The sequence below is a fragment of the Pimephales promelas genome, chromosome 1 (genome assembly GCF_988280905.1).
Source record: "Pimephales promelas chromosome 1, fPimPro1.hap1.1, whole genome shotgun sequence".
NCBI lineage: Eukaryota > Metazoa > Chordata > Actinopteri > Cypriniformes > Leuciscidae > Pimephales > Pimephales promelas.
Window position 1 is genome coordinate 46,336,291 of NC_142769.1, and position 15,966 is coordinate 46,352,256.

The following is a 15,966-nucleotide window of genomic DNA, read 5'->3' on the forward strand; positions in this document are numbered from 1 at the left end:
AGTAGACCAATCAGAACAGACTGGGCCATCTGACCAATCAGAGCAGAATAGACCAATCACAACAGACTTGACCATCTGACCAATCAGAGCAGAGTAGACCAATCAGAACAGACTGGGCCATCTGACCAATCAGAGCAGAGTAAACCAATCACAACAGACTGAGCCATCGAACCAATCAGAGCAGAGTAGACCAATTACAACAGACTGGGCCATCTGACCAATCAGAGCAGAGTAGACCAATCACAACAGACTGGGGGGTCTGACCAATCAGAGCAGAGTAGACCAATCACAACAGACTGGGCCATCTGACCAATCAGAGCAGAATAGACCAATCACAACAGACTGGGCCATCTGACCAATCAGAGCAGAGTAGACCAATCACAACAGACTGGGCCATCTGACCAATTAGAGCAGAGTAGACCAATCACAACAGACTTGACCATCTGACCAATCAGAGCAGAGTAGACCAATCAGAACAGACTGGGCCATCTGACCAATTAGAGCAGAGTAGACCAATCACAACAGACTGGGCCATCTGACCAATCAGAGCAGAGTTGACCAATCACAACTGACTGGGCCATCTGACATCTCCGCATTTTATTACAAAATAAATAACTGTTTTCTATTTGAACATATTTTAAAAAGTAATTTATTTATGGCAGCATCATTACTCGAGCCTCCAGTCACATGTTCCTTCAGAAATCATTCAAACTTATTAATATAATCAATGTTGAAATCATTATATTCATAATCATTTTGTGGTCAGTTCCGAATTCTTTGAAACTTGAAAACAGCATTTATTAAAAACATAAACATTTAAAGTCATAACTGTCACTTCTAATCCATGTAATGCAACCTTGCTAAATAAAAGTAGGCCTACTGAACTTTTGAACAGAAGTGTATATTTAAATTGCACTATACTATGTTTTGCTTTCATTAATTGTCTAGCTTGAGAAACAACAGCACAAATAAAGACAAAAACAGCCATGCATCAAATACAATCTCTTATAATACACATAAATGCTTCCTGTGTTTCTAAAGCACATACACAAGAGCTGACAACCAATGTGTGTGTATGAGCAGCAACTTCCTGTCATGTGTCATCCCACATAGAGGCAAAAAACCACAGCCAGTCCAGCTGCTACTGCAACAGAGCATGAGTTACAGCAAAGTCTAAACTTCACTCTCTCTAAACGGCCCTTCCAACCAACTTCCCCAATGGGAATGCTTGCATATTCCCCAATCCAAGTACTGTCTCTCGCTCCAAGCCAAGCGTTGCATTCCCAGGGCCAAGGTTAAGCTACCTTATCGTGGTAGGACTAGCTTCTTAATGCCAAAAATAGCCCAACCTCTGCAAAAACAACCACATGGCCTCAGATCACTTAAAAAATGGCTTTTAACGTCAACCCTGTTGAGGTCATAGAGGAACTGAAGAAGAAGAATCACAGGCCATCAAACCACAGGCTGAGGTAAAAGGAAATATGAGCCAGTTTACCGCTCACAAGCTCATGGGCGTTGGCGCCACGCGCGTTTCAGTCATGTTATTTCCGTATGCAAGAACTCAAAAAGCAAATGTAAAGGGCGACACAGTGGGCGACGTGAAGCTGCCTTGAGCCCGTGTTCTGGGTGGTTAATGTACCCTCCAGATGTGAGGCTTTGGCTCGGCAGACAACAGCTGATGTGTGTAAACTTCACTTCTGGAACCATCGATGGGTTTTTTGGGGTAAATGCTTGAAGGGGAACACGAGCTCAAGATATTTTCACGTTTTATTCCACCATATAAAACACACCAGTAATACTCTCTTATTGTGATTTTTTTAAAAGCTTTTACTTGTCAAAGGTAAACTCATCTACACACTAGTTTGCTTTCACAGCCTCGTGTTTATAATCGCACTCTTGCAAACTATTTTAACTCAAATTTTCAGGGAAAATGTTTTTAAGCATAGACTGAAGAGTCATCGGAAGCTTAGTGATGGTGATGTTGAAGTCATGCGACAGTGGTGTAGTTTGTTAACAGCCTACGTTTAGCTTTTGACTAGCCTGGATGCCAGCCCGAACTCCGCCCACAACATTTTTTGGTCGGGAAGTTCGGTCTGGACTCGATCCATTGAGGAGTAATTATGATCAGACAAGAAACGTTCGGGCCAATCAAATTGCCAGGGCGGGCTTTATACGATGATGGACAGATGATCTGCAGGGACGTAATCATCACGTTATCAAAGAGCGCTAACTGTTTTCCCTCAGAGATGACTGCAGCTGGAGAATTGAGATGTATAGATTCCACTGTCGCGTCTTTTGTAAAATAAATCGACAGCGCATTCATTTTAATAGACAAACAGAGAACTGCAATCAAGGCATTTGTCGATCGGAAAGATATTTTTGGCGTCCTTCCAACATGATTCGGGAAAAGTGTAACTTATCAGCTGGCTCTGACGGTCGCTAAGAAGATGGGACGTAATGAAAAGCCAGCGGTCGCTGTGGTTTCTCCTTTGGCCGCACTCATGGAGAAGTAAGTAAAAGAAGCAACACTCGTTATTTAATTTCTAAAATAAGTAAGTTCTGTAGTTGAAAACTGCGCTATGCAAAGGAGTTGACTTGAGTTGCTCTGATTGGTTGTAGGTCTACCGACTATCCAATTGAGTGCAGAGGGGTTTTTTTCTCCTAGTTCGGTTACGACACGCCTCATAATCAAAACCCTACGGAGGAGTTTCAGACTCATATTCTCACTAGAATATGAGTATGACGAAGTCAGGCTAGCTTTTGACTTCTGTCGATTGCATTTACGCTTTTATCAAAAAGTCAAAGGAAAATCCTATTGGCTTCTTTCAAGGCAGGGCGATGCAAACTTTCAGGTTGACCTACCAAAATATGTCACTCTATTTGCTAGTGTTCTCCAAAGTGTTACTCATACACATTTTTTTTTTTTACACATCACGATTTTTTTGTCTGTTACGATAGTCACTGTGTCAGATTACACGATTTTGACTCCTAAAATCTTGTTGTGTCGTCAGACTACACGTTGCTTCCTGACCAGTCATCGCATGCCGTCTTTAAAGGTGCGCGTGATGTCATCGAGAAGGCGAAACTAGTAGAGTGACTTCCGGAAACGAACGTAAACAAACAATGGATGAAGCGGTGAGTGTTGTATTGGCTGTCCTGTGTTCAGAAAAAAAGTTAAAAAAGAAAGAAAACCCGACAATGGACACGTTCCTGGATTGCTCTGGGCTGTCAATCCTCCAAAGAGAACTTGAGGTAAAATATTGTTTTCTTATATATTTTTACTGTTAGTTTTAACGTTAGCACCATCGTCTCTCTTTGGTTTCGCCATTTTTGAAAGTTGTGTACAGAAAAGATTCTGTGCTCCTATTGGTCAACCTCATACATGTGACGGAACCGTCGTGGACAACCGTTAAAAAAATAAACATGCTAGTCTTTTTGTCGTGAAGCATCGTAGGTTGTCGCCCACTATGACACACTATACGAGATGATACGATCGAATCTTGCGTCCCGACGCCCGTTGTCGTTTACGAATCCCCACGACACCCTACGTCAAATGGATCATGCCAAAATCAGGCTAAAATCATGTAATCTAGGCATAAAATGTAGCCTAGTCATTCTCTTTCTGTAAAACAGTGCAACTGCACTACAGATTTTTGTCCAATCGAACTCTCTCTTGAATTACAATGCCCCGCCCCCTTGTACGACCTGAAACGAGTAATCATGATCACGGCTCTGACATAACTAACAACCTATTCCCTATTTCAGAAAATAATGGAAGAAATAAGGAAACTTCCGATGAGAAATACGTCAACAAAAATAAAACTCTGCTCTGTTATCAATTCCATTGGGTTTTACGTGGAACAATGAGCGGCGATAATCACTTCTTTCACTTCTTGTGTCATCGTTTTGGTTGAATTTGTTCAGATGCAGTGTGCAAAAGAGGCACAAAAAGGGGAAAGATGAAACAAACACTTTATTCAGCACATGCAGAGGACACAGGAAGCACCGCTGAGCAGCCGGAGGGTATTCTCATGGGAAACACAAGGGCTTTGCAATCTCCATAGAGTGCCATTTGTTGTCTGTCTCCCTGGAAACCACAATCAAACTGACAATGATGACATGATAGGCTCATACAGCTCTGGTGGAAAAATCTCAGTCTCGTGACATGTGTCTGTCTGAAAATATCATTTCTGAGCATAGCTGATGCCTCAAATGAATGGTGCAGCAATCTATATCCTAGAAAAACATTAGTGACACATATCTGTTCTCAACATCTGATCATTTATTTCTCAATTTGTAAAGAAAAAGAGAGCATGGACCATTCTTGGACTGGTGCATGAGCACATGTCTCTTTTTTACACAAAGGCATAAGGATGATCCATGTGGTTCCAGTCAGGATCACCTATACCGGCCTTTTCGTGGAAGTACAACCCTATTTTCTCATTTAAATCAATGCATATCTCAGTATGTACATGGCGCTAACGTCTATGTGATGTGTTAGACAGATGTTGAAGCTGTGCTGCGGTGCGGTTATTGCCCTGAAGGCACGAGACGTAATGCTTCTTGCCTCAGCAGTCTGGCACGTGTTTCAATAATAATTACAAACGCCGTTTGCACACAGAAAAACGACTATAAGCGATACCTGACAGCTTATCTGCATATACGAAGTTAAATAATAAACTAGGACTGTTTTACACTCTAGTGAACTGCCTGCCATGCACGCGCCTGTGATGTCCAAAACGCCGCCTACATAGGAAGCTCACTACGTTTTGAGACACAGCCCACAGAGAGAGAGAGACTAGTCTCTTGAGTTACTAACCACAGCAATGGACGTCCTCACCGCCTCCGACACACTTTGTCTGAGCTCCGCAGCCGTCCCAGGCTTGCTCAACCTTTTTGTGAATTTTCGTACTTCGGACATTTTCTCCTTCTTTAGTTTGAATGTAATTCCATCAGCGTCTTCGTTGCGGAAAGCGACATCGCGGCACGTCAATCTGCGCGTCTGACAGAGATGCGGATGCGGGAGGGGCGGGGCCTCATGGACCAGCGTTAGCTCCGCCCACCGCGACGGGTTGGCTGATCCCTGTTTTAGATGTATTTAAGTTTTATATTTTATATTTAGAAAGTATATCTTTGGGATTTTTTTGATATTGTAATCACAAGATAAATTATGTGGTAAAAAAATGTCACCTCCAAAGTAATAATGAAATTAAAGGGAAATTCTATCATTTACTCACTCTCAAGTTGTTTTAAATCTGTATAAATATATATATTTTTCCTATTGAACACAAAAGCAGCTATTTTGATGAATGTGTTTAACCATGACAGTAGCCATCGGTTGCCAACATTCCTCAAAATACCTTCTTTCGTGTTCAACAGAGGAAAGAAACTCGGACAGGTTTGGAACACCGTGAGGGTTAATAAAATGGCAACATTTTGGGGTGAATTATCCCTTTAAGTGTGAGCTTTAGCAACATTATTTTTGTAATAAGATTTTTAAGACAGCCTTGGCCTATCTCTTCTATCAGCAGTAAATCATGTTTCATTTTGTTCTTGTAAATATGATTCAACATACTCATTAATATGATTATAGGCTGACACCTTGTGGTCATGTTCGGTACTAAAATGTATTAATGCATATCAATAAAAGTAAGAAAACTCTTTTTTTCCAATCGTGATAAAGGTAACCATAAGACAATAATATTGCATATATGCATTGTATTTTATGTGTACAAAATGCATGCTATATACAGGGTTAGTTATAGAAATAAAAAACTACATATATTATCTTATATATACACATACATACATATTTTTTATACACTTTGTACAGTGCTAGTATTCACCTGACAGCTAGCGAATACATCCATACAGCTTGTTTTAAAGCAGTGGTTCTCAACCAGGAGGCCCACTAGGGGTCTCAGCAAGCTTACCAATACGTCTTAAAACGGTATAAATGCAATTATATTCACAACATTAAACTGTTATTAAATTATTTATTTTTATTTTATTACAATAGAAGTGCCAGAGGTACATATCAGCTTAGAAAGAAGGGTCTCCAAATTTTGTCTTGGACAAAAGTCGCAACGGTTGAGAACCACTGTTTTAAAGGATTGATTGAGAGGATGAAAATGGTCTTAATAAAATAAAGGGTAAGTTGACAGGTAGCATGGGAGTCTCTAGGTCTTTGAACTACATTTGGTTTTCAGAAGCTGATGGACTTTTTGGCTCAAGCTGGGTCTCCATGGCTTCACTATACTCTTCATGTTAACCATGGGACGGCCTTTTCTCACATCCTCGTGTCCAACTACGAGATATTCCACCCCTAAAGCAAGAGGAAACACAGTCTGATCAGTTTACAAAAGTATCACTTTGGGCCAATATCACCAAACATGTATAAAAAAAATAGGCAGTGTTAAAAATGTACTAATTTGCTATTATTCATAAACTAAGTATTTTTTTTTATATTTTTAGTTATGTACTTTTAGTCATAGTTATGCATTTGCTTTATTTTTCCCCTCATTTCATACAGATCTTTAACATAATATACAGAACTTTAATTAGGTAAAGTACTATACTTAAAGTATATATTTTGTAAATACTCGACAATCATGCCCGAAAATCAATTGATTTTATGACTGCATTTTTGTAGGCTAACAGAATGATAAATGAGCCTTGGCCCAATCCCAATTTAATTTTTATACCCCTATGCCTACTCCTTCCCCCTTGAAACAGAGTGGTAAGGGCTAACAAATATTCCCCTAAGAAATGAGACACCACCACTTCACCATCAGGTGAAAGGAAATCGAGGAAATACCCTGATGTTTATCATAAAAACATGACCGTAAATATGAACACAAGACTTTGGCAATCAAATGTAGGCATAAAACATTCATTTAATTTATCTTTTAATAATCTGAAATTAACTTTTTTCCTCAAACAATACTATTATTACATTGAGACATAGCTTCTACTGTACAACTGTAATATATTTGTCACAATTTAATTTGCGAACTTTTATTTTGACGGGTTGCCGTGAAGACCTTTGAGTTCGTGTGTTTATGGTATATGACCTTACTTTGTTATCAAGTGAAATGGTTATTCAGTATTATGGCTCCTAAGCTCTGGAATATGCTTTTGGAATAAGCTGTCTCTTCACGGCAGAACTTAAAACTCATTCATTCACATGGTTTTGAAACTGCTAACGTTATATCAACACTTGTTCAGTTATTATCCGCCATGCTATGTTTATTGTTTGGCTGCTTGTTCTTCTTTGCTTGCACTTCTTTGTCTAAATATCTTCTTTGACATTTACATCGATAGTCTGGCGTTATAATTTATTTGCTTTTGGTGTACTGTGGAGTGGCTAAAACTGTTTTTAATGGCAGGCTAGCAGTTAACATTGACTCGCGTTATCCTAGCACCAGCGAACTATCCACAAGTTTCCTACGCCCCATGAGGCCTTGCGTCAAAAGTGGGCGCGACTTCTGGTTTGAAGTAAACAAAGCGCGACTCGACATGCTTGACACTCGTTCATTCAACAGTTGACAGTCATTCAAGTTGTAGCGATCCAAACTAGCTAACGATGTGGGAACACAACCTCAACGAAATTAAAAAGGGTGAAATAACAGTACCTTTACCCTCTGCAGTAGTTGATTGGGAGTATTATAATAACATTATTAATAATCAATACTCATCAAGGCATGGTGACAGACAGTTGTGTGAGCTGACAAACAATTAAAATAAAAAATACACACTTAGTCATTGTGCTTTGGAGTTTATTTAAAATTATAAATGAATGTGCTACTTGAATACATTAACTGGCACATTTGGTATTCTGTCAACTCAGGCTTTGATCCTGAGTTTAGGTGTAACATCAGTAGCGAACAGCCAAACACATGCTGATAAAAGTTTATAGAATATTAATAATTTAAACAAATGTACACAGGAAGATTCGTCGTGTTTTGGGAGGTGATGGAAACTACAGTCGTTGGCAGGATCACTCTGATTTTCGTTTTCAGCTTATTTTCAAAACAATCACGTTTAAGCCACTGAATTAGTTTAGTCCGGTTATACAACCGCGAACAGCACATGTTGTCCCTGAGCTCCGTAACGACATCTCTCATAAAGATTTGCGTCTTTAAATAGTAAAATAATTCTCCGAAAAACAGCTAGCTTCTTCGCTAACTAACACACAAAATACCATTGGAATGCTACTTCCGCCGCCTTACTGGAAGTTACACCCACTTTATTTTTTACAGGAGCACCCCTCGGAAACTTGTGGATAAAACTGGACTGGATGAAAATTTTTGAAAACTGTTTCCACTGATAAAGAACACCAATGCTAACTTGGAAATGAGGCCAGAGGCCTTTCACAATGCATTTGATTTGATAATACCTCCAGTTAAACTGTTATGTTGTCTTGATTGATACTGTGAAGCAGCTTTGATACAATCTGTATTGTGAAAAGCGCTATATAAATATATTTGACTTGACTTGACTTGACTAAACACAGTTCTCCAAGGTCCATTTACCGCATCTGATCAGATTTAAATCCATTCCACGTATTTATCCCCACAATCAACACAGAAACTGTGTGGGAAATCTCCATATGGGCAAACCGTGAATCTGTGAGCATGTTTGCTAACCTGGGAAAAGTACAGGGCAGGTGCAGCCTCGTGACGTCCAAGACTCGGGATAAAGAGTTCGATTTCCCCGAGAGAGCCTGAGGCGCGAGTTATCCCACAACACCTTGAGAACCTTAACATCCACTTCTGCATGAGAGCCCTTATCATGAGCACCGAGCACTCTCACTTTCACTGCTGCAAACACACAAGTAAACACACGTCAACTCCATGCACAGCAGGCATGAGCTGGTCTCGGGACAGTTTTATGTGCTGCTTACCATAAGCATATTTTACGCTGCAGAACACTTTGCGGTTTCCAAGGGCTTGCTGTTTGCATACACATTTGTCTGTCAAGCAAAGAAATACCCAGCAATTAAAGTATTGGCTGTCAGTTTCTTTCTGCAGCTATGACAACTTCAAAACAGGCACGACTTTACAACAGCACATGCCTTCAACCCAGACGAGACAATAAACTTTTCATGGGAACAAGACGGCGCTGTTATCAGCTCCGAGATTTCCATTTAATACCTGGATGACTAAGGGCGGAGAAAAGCTCTTCTGTTCGAAAAAGATGATTTTCTGCCGTGCTGTTGGGATCTGATTCAGACCTAGACAAGAATCACACACACATGCATGGTTATATATCTGTGTTACTATCTATCAATGCCATTTTTATCATAATACAGTAAAACCACAAAATGTCCCCACAAAGTCAAAGATTTTGGGTTTTATGGGACATTTTTTGGTCCCCACGAGGAAAATTACTTGTTTTTTTTACATTTTAATAAAACCTGTTTTTTTGAAAATAGGTTTAGGGGGATCAAATATACAGTTTGTACAGTATAAATACCATTACGTGTATAGAAAGTTCCCATAAATCATGGAAACCCAACATCCAACTCTAATCACATTTGAAAATGAAAGTCATTGGATTTGACAACAAAATATCAAACCAACAGGCATTTATTTGAAGTAAAGTTAGCACAAGCACACTTTCCAAGCAAAAAGCGTCGAAGATGGCATGTGTTGAATGATAAAACAAAATCTTTATTACTATTCAAATTGAAGAAAAACATGTGGACACTTTCTGATTGTCTTCTGCTACTACAAACTCAATTTCCATCTTTAATCACTATGGAAACAATTGGTGAAAATATCACATAGTTTGATATTTTTGTAATCTAATGCTATGAAATTCATTATTCATGTTAAATGTGACTTACAAAAAGAGTCTAAATGTTATTTTAGTTATATATATATATAACATTGTAGTATTTATTATTTACGAACTTCTTTCATTTTTTATTATTATTTTTTTTAAATATTTCTTTATAGCTTTAATTTATTTTTATTTCAGTTTTAGTCATTTTGGTACAAGTTTTTCATCTAATTTCAGGAACCAAAATCATTTGTTTAATAGTTTTAATAGCTTTAGTTATCAATAATGAGGCTGATATAAGGCCGTCCTAACTAAAAATCACACACAGTGGATCTCAAATAAATGTATTTAATATTAGCATTATGTACATGCGATGAATTATAGTGTATTGTTATTGTACTTTTGTTCAAATAAATGCATTATCAATGTCTTACATAATCAAAAAGGTTCATATTCACCTAATCATACAGTCTCCTGTGTACGGGTCACAATCGCCAGCACACTGGCAGGGCTTGCAACCATATTCATCGAAACCCCAGTATCCCAGCATGCACTGGTCACAGCGTGGCCCGGCCACCCCTGGCTTACAGATGCAGTCTCCATTATCAGGGTTACAACTTGTGGAACCAACATGGTTACACATGCAACCTGCAATTCAGAAAGAAAGAAAGTTACACAAAATACACACATCAGGTTGCAAATTATATGCATATTATTAGTGGCGTTTCCTGAGGCAAATACAAGCGCACTCGCATCATAAGAACGAATATATAGAGCCATCCCGACGCTTCAATTATTATGAGACTGATGTCATCAGATGATTAATCTGTCTGCCTCCATATTTAACACTCCTGCACACACACACACACATGGCCGAGATCCCATCAACGTTCTTGTTATTCTACATGTCCCAACTCGCCGTAAGAGCCATTAGCATTCCGAGCATGAACAACATTCAATACCAAACATCCCCTCAATGTGTGCATGCGTGTGTGTGCTACAATATTGGACATGTTCGCTGATCTGATGAGTTCTTGAAATTGCACACGTATACTCAAACACTCACTCGCATTTTCATGCACACGTTGAAGAAAGACGGAGATCAAGAACGGAACAGTGGGGAAATCACAGATACTCCACATGCCATTTTAAGCAGCTTTTCAAAATCTGAGATTAATGGCTTTCATCTTTGTTTAAGACACAAAACACACATTCACACACTAAAAAAAAAAAAAAAACGAATTATAAGGAACATTGGATCCAGTTTTTATAGAAGTATTCCACACTTAAAGTTGAAATATTGTGTATGTAATATAATAGCTGTGCATTAAATGATTTTAATGTATGACGTGGAGACAAAGAACCACCTGACGCAAAATGGAGTCCATTCAAATAGATTAAAGCACAACTAGCTGTGGATTATCCCTCTTATACCATGGTCGTTTGCAAGTTAAAGCGGTAATGGATGTTTGCAGCATAATATTTGACTGGAAGGGTACATGTGACTTATTTTCATCGCTACAACAACCATAAGGAAACGACCCTTCGCAATAGATAATGCTTTACAATGAACTCTGTTAGAGAGATACATGTGGCAGTTTATCTGTTCAATAAAATACCTTTCTCACCTGTTGAGTAATAAAAACACCATTTCAAATCCCTCAGTCAGTTCTTGTCATCTCTAAAAATCCAAGCTAATGTTGGTTCTTGTTTTATTACGAGCTCTGTCACGGCCGGCAGACTCTCCTCTGTTCTGAGTTTTTCTAAAACGGGTGATTCCCATTGATTCGAGATTTAGCTGCTCCATGTCAACATTTCTGAAACTAACCTCACCATTCCGCGTCAAAGCAGCCACAGCAACTTCTCTCTATTTACGGATATGACGAGACACGCACGGCGAGCGAAGCGTTTACGCAATTTCCCACGAAAACCATCCCGACGGGTCTAGAAGATAAACACTTCTAATAGGCTTACCACAGTGAATCAGGGGAAGACCAAAAAAAACATGTTTTGGATGAAGGATTGATGATGCATTGACGAATTATTTAAGTTTGATATAAAAAAAAAAGTTCCTATCAGACGCAGAGAGATAAAGTAGTGTGGCAAGATTATTAAGATTTATTTAAATGAATCAATTCAAACATTTATTCGAATTAACTATCGATAGAGATGAGTGTATGAATGATCTTTCAACTAATAGAGAAGCTGTTTCAAATACAGCAATCTCACCCCCTCGTTGCTGAGAAATATAATGTAGCGATTAGCTATTTCATAAAATAAAGCTATTAGCTATTTCATTACAAAAGCATAAAGAAGTTTCTGTGCTCCTGAATGTGTCTGTATATGCGCAGCGCGATCTCTTATCTGTGTGCGAGTGTGTCGGAGAGAGATTCAATGAAGGCAGTGCATTAATACAGAACAGTGATTAAACTGACTGGAACTACATACGCAAAAAAAAAATGGTTTTAATACACACCTTCCAGCCAGTCATAATCAATATTAAAGGGATACTCCACTTTTTTGGAAATAGGCTCATTTTACAACTCCCTGAGAGTTTTACCGTTTTCGAATCCATTCAGATGATTTTCTGGTATTTAGGAGAATATCAGTAACCAGACAGTTTCCAGTCTCATTGACTTCCATAGTATATTTTTTTCCTACTATGGAAGTCAATGAGACCAGAAACGGTCTGGTTACTGATATTCTTCTAAATATCAGAAAATCATCTGAATGGATTCGAAAACGGTAAAACTCGACTGTTTAACTCTGGGGGAGTTGTAAAATGAGCCTATTTCCAAAAAAAGTGGAGTATCCCTTTAAAAATATATAAATGTGCCGATGTTGAGCGATTAATGCCTGAACAAGGATTTGAATGATCCATGATTGTGTCTTACGTCTGCAGGAGCCCGGGGCAGTGAAGGGTCTCTCGGGGTCTCTGTAGAAGCCGCTCTGGCAGTGCTGGCAGTGGCGGCCGCTGGTGTTGTGAAGGCAGTCACACACACCGCCACTCCGCTGACCCGAGCGTAGCCATGTCCTTTCGTCAAAGTGACAACTGTCAGCGTGGCCGTTACATTTACACTCTACACAATGACACAAGAATACACATATAAGGTTATTACAGATATGAATCAACTCAGACATATAGACCAGGGTTGCCAGGTTTCCTAAAGAATTGCGCAACTTTTGAACTCCAGTGGTTGAGTTTTCATTTTGTAGTAGTAGAAATATTGGACTAGTTAGATGTTTTGACCAACCAACAGTCATTGGACATTTCTGAGAACACCTCAAATTCTTACCATATCTACTACTGGACTCTAAAATACATGTTTTGAAAATGTAGATACTTATAAATTGTCACTATATATATATATATATATATATATTAGGGCTGTGCAAAAATTAATTTCGATTAATCGCATCCAAAATAAAAGTCTGTGTTTACATAATATATTTGTGTGTGCTGTATATAATTATTTTGTATATATATATATATATATATATAAATACACACACATGCATGTATATATTTCAGAAAATGTGTTAATCTTATATAAATATAAATATTTTATATATGAATATGTATTTATATATATATATATATATATATATATATATATATATATATATATATTTACAGAATTTAAGGGCAAATAATTCTTAAATATATACATGCATGCATAGGTATTTATATACAAAATAATTATATACAGCACACACAAAATGTATTATGTAAACACAGACTTTTATTTTGGATGAGATTAATCGCAATTAATTATATATATATATATAATTTTAAATATATATATATATACTGAATATAATACTTTTATTCAGCAAGGATGCATTTAATTGATCAAATGTGACATTAAATATATTTATAATGTTACAAAAGATTTATATTTCAAATAAATACATATAGTCTTTTGAATTTTCTATTCATCACAGTATCCTAAAGAAAATGATTTCTGAAGGATCATGTGACACTTAAGACTGGAGTAATGATGCTAAAAATTCAGCTTTGCCATCAAAGAAATAAAAGACATTCAAAATATATTACAATGGAAAACAGTTATTTTAAATTGTAATATTAGTTCACAATAATACTGTTTTTATGGGGTTTTTAATAAAAAAAATGCAGATTTTTTAAGCATAGAATTCTTTCTTTTTGACCCCAAACATCAGAACAAATGATATATTGAGATTGAGAGTAACCAAATCACAAAAAAGCTAAGTTACAGCAACACCCTGACACCAGTAACACACCACTCTAGGCTAGCACACATATGAACTGAACTTACTAGCACACGGTTGAGCTTCTCCGGTTAAACCGTTAGCTGGTTGCCATGGTCGGTCGTTGTAAAGACGATCACAGCGTTCACAGTGATCCCCAGCCGTGTGATGCCGACACACACATTTACCGTGAACCTGTGGCAGAGGCCAGAAAAACACAATGACATATTGTTACACATTCAACTTAGAGGACCTCAGGCCAAAGACTTGTTCAAAATTTTACAAGCACAGATCTACGATAAGCCGATCGCCAACATGCTCCAGCGTCAACCGTGTTCATTCAGGTGCCAAATATTTGATCATACCGCATACTTTGCCAAACCATAAACCAAATGGGATAGGCCAACACCTAACACTTTGTGTTCTCACCTGAACCTAAACTTAACTTGTTTGCAACACTAGATTCACTGTAGTTTTTACAATTGACATTACATTGCCAAAACTAATTATTAGATTCACTAGGTAGGTACACTACCTAAATGTTTACTTTAAGTAAAAGTAAAACATGTACGGTATTACAATTAATACAGAAAGGATGCACTAAATTGATCAAACACGAAATTAAAGACCGTCACAAAAAGTTGACATTGTTACAAAGGTTTTTGATTGCAAATAAATGTTTAAGGTTCCATTCATCAAAGACTCGTAAAAAAAATGTATCAAGGTTTCCACAAAAGATTAAGCAGCACGACTGTTTTCAAAGTTTATAGTAATAATAAATGTTTCTTGGGCATCAAATCATCAATTACACTCACCTAAAGGATCATTAGGAACACCATACTAATACTGTGTTTGACCCCCTTCAGAAGTGCCTTAATTCTACATGGCATTGATTCAACAAGGTGCTGAAAGCATTCTTTAGAAATGTTGGCCCATATTAATAGGATAGATGGAGATTTGTGGGATGCACATCCAGGGCACGAAGCTCCCGTTCCACCACATCCCAAAGATGCTCTATTGGGTTGAGATCTGCCATTTTAGTACAGTGAACTCATTGTCATGTTCAAGAAACCAATTTGAAATGATTGGAGCTTTGTGACATGGTGCATTATCCTGCTGGAAGTAGCCGTCAGAGGATGTGTGCATGGTGGCCATAAAGAGATGGACATGGTCAGAAACAATGCTCAGGTAGGCCGTGGCATTTAAACGATGACCAATTGGCACTAAGGCGCCTAAAGTGTGCCAAGAAAACATCCCCCACACCATTACACCACCACCACCAGCCTGCACAGTGGTAACAAGGCATGATGGATCCATGTTCTCTTTCTGTTTACACCAAATTCTGACACTACCATCTGAAATCGAGACTCATCAGACCAGGCAACATTTTCCTAGTCTTCAACTGTCCAATTTTGGTGAGCTCTTGCGAATCGTAGCCTCTTTTTCCTATTTGTAGTGGAGATGAGTGTTACCCGGTGGGGTCTTCTGCTGTTGTAGCCCATCCGCCTCAAGGTTGTGTGTGTTGTGGCTTCACAAATGCTTTGCTGAATACCTCGGTTGTAACGAGTGGTTATTTCAGTCAAAGTTGCTCTTCTATCAGCTTGAATCAGTCGGCCCATTCTCCTCTGACCTCTAGCATCAACAAGGCATTTTCGCCCATTTTCATTTTTCCCTTTTCACACCATTCTTTGTAAACCCTAGAAATGGCTGTGCGGGAAAATCCCAGTAACTGAGCAGATTGTGAAACACTCAGACCGGCCCGTCTGGCACCAACAACCATGCAATTAATCATGTGCTCATCATCTCTCGTTTAATAGTCCTGTATAAAAACATCCTCCTCGCCCTGTTTACCTAAAGCTTCTCAGCTATCCATCACGATGCCCTCTCCTCCGCGAGTTCCCAATGAAAGCACACAGAAATATTCATCGGTCGCTCTCATGTGGAATTTGA

The 15,966-nt window shown here is 38.4% G+C and overlaps 2 protein-coding genes across 10 annotated transcripts in view; both read right to left on the reverse strand.

Moving 5' to 3' along the window:
• The window catches only part of dock11 (dedicator of cytokinesis 11), a 104,579-nt gene extending 99,543 nt beyond the window's left edge, over nucleotides 1-5,036 (reverse strand). For 3 of the 6 annotated variants that reach the window (XM_089130363.1, XM_089130358.1, XM_089130366.1), the window contains exon 1: nucleotides 4,820-5,028. In XM_089130363.1, the coding sequence (XP_088986489.1) occupies nucleotides 4,820-4,921 (102 nt within the window). In that variant the 5' untranslated portion in view covers nucleotides 4,922-5,028. Of the gene's footprint in view, nucleotides 1-4,819 lie in introns of all 6 variants that reach the window. The other 3 variants (XM_089130373.1, XM_089130371.1, XM_089130376.1) reach the window with 2 other exon arrangements.
• A 667-nt stretch (nucleotides 5,037-5,703) lies between these two features.
• ntn4 (netrin 4) overlaps nucleotides 5,704-15,966 on the reverse strand; it is a 29,212-nt gene continuing 18,949 nt past the window's right edge. For all 4 annotated transcript variants that reach the window (XM_089130393.1, XM_089130400.1, XM_089130390.1 and 1 more), the window contains exons 4-10: nucleotides 14,085-14,211; nucleotides 12,681-12,866; nucleotides 10,245-10,434; nucleotides 9,156-9,235; nucleotides 8,906-8,974; nucleotides 8,649-8,822; nucleotides 5,704-6,325 (exon numbers count right to left, since the gene is read on the reverse strand). In XM_089130393.1, coding sequence (XP_088986519.1) covers nucleotides 6,180-6,325; nucleotides 8,649-8,822; nucleotides 8,906-8,974; nucleotides 9,156-9,235; nucleotides 10,245-10,434; nucleotides 12,681-12,866; nucleotides 14,085-14,211 — 972 coding nt within the window. In that variant the 3' untranslated portion in view covers nucleotides 5,704-6,179. The remainder of the gene's footprint in view (nucleotides 6,326-8,648; nucleotides 8,823-8,905; nucleotides 8,975-9,155; nucleotides 9,236-10,244; nucleotides 10,435-12,680; nucleotides 12,867-14,084; nucleotides 14,212-15,966) is intronic.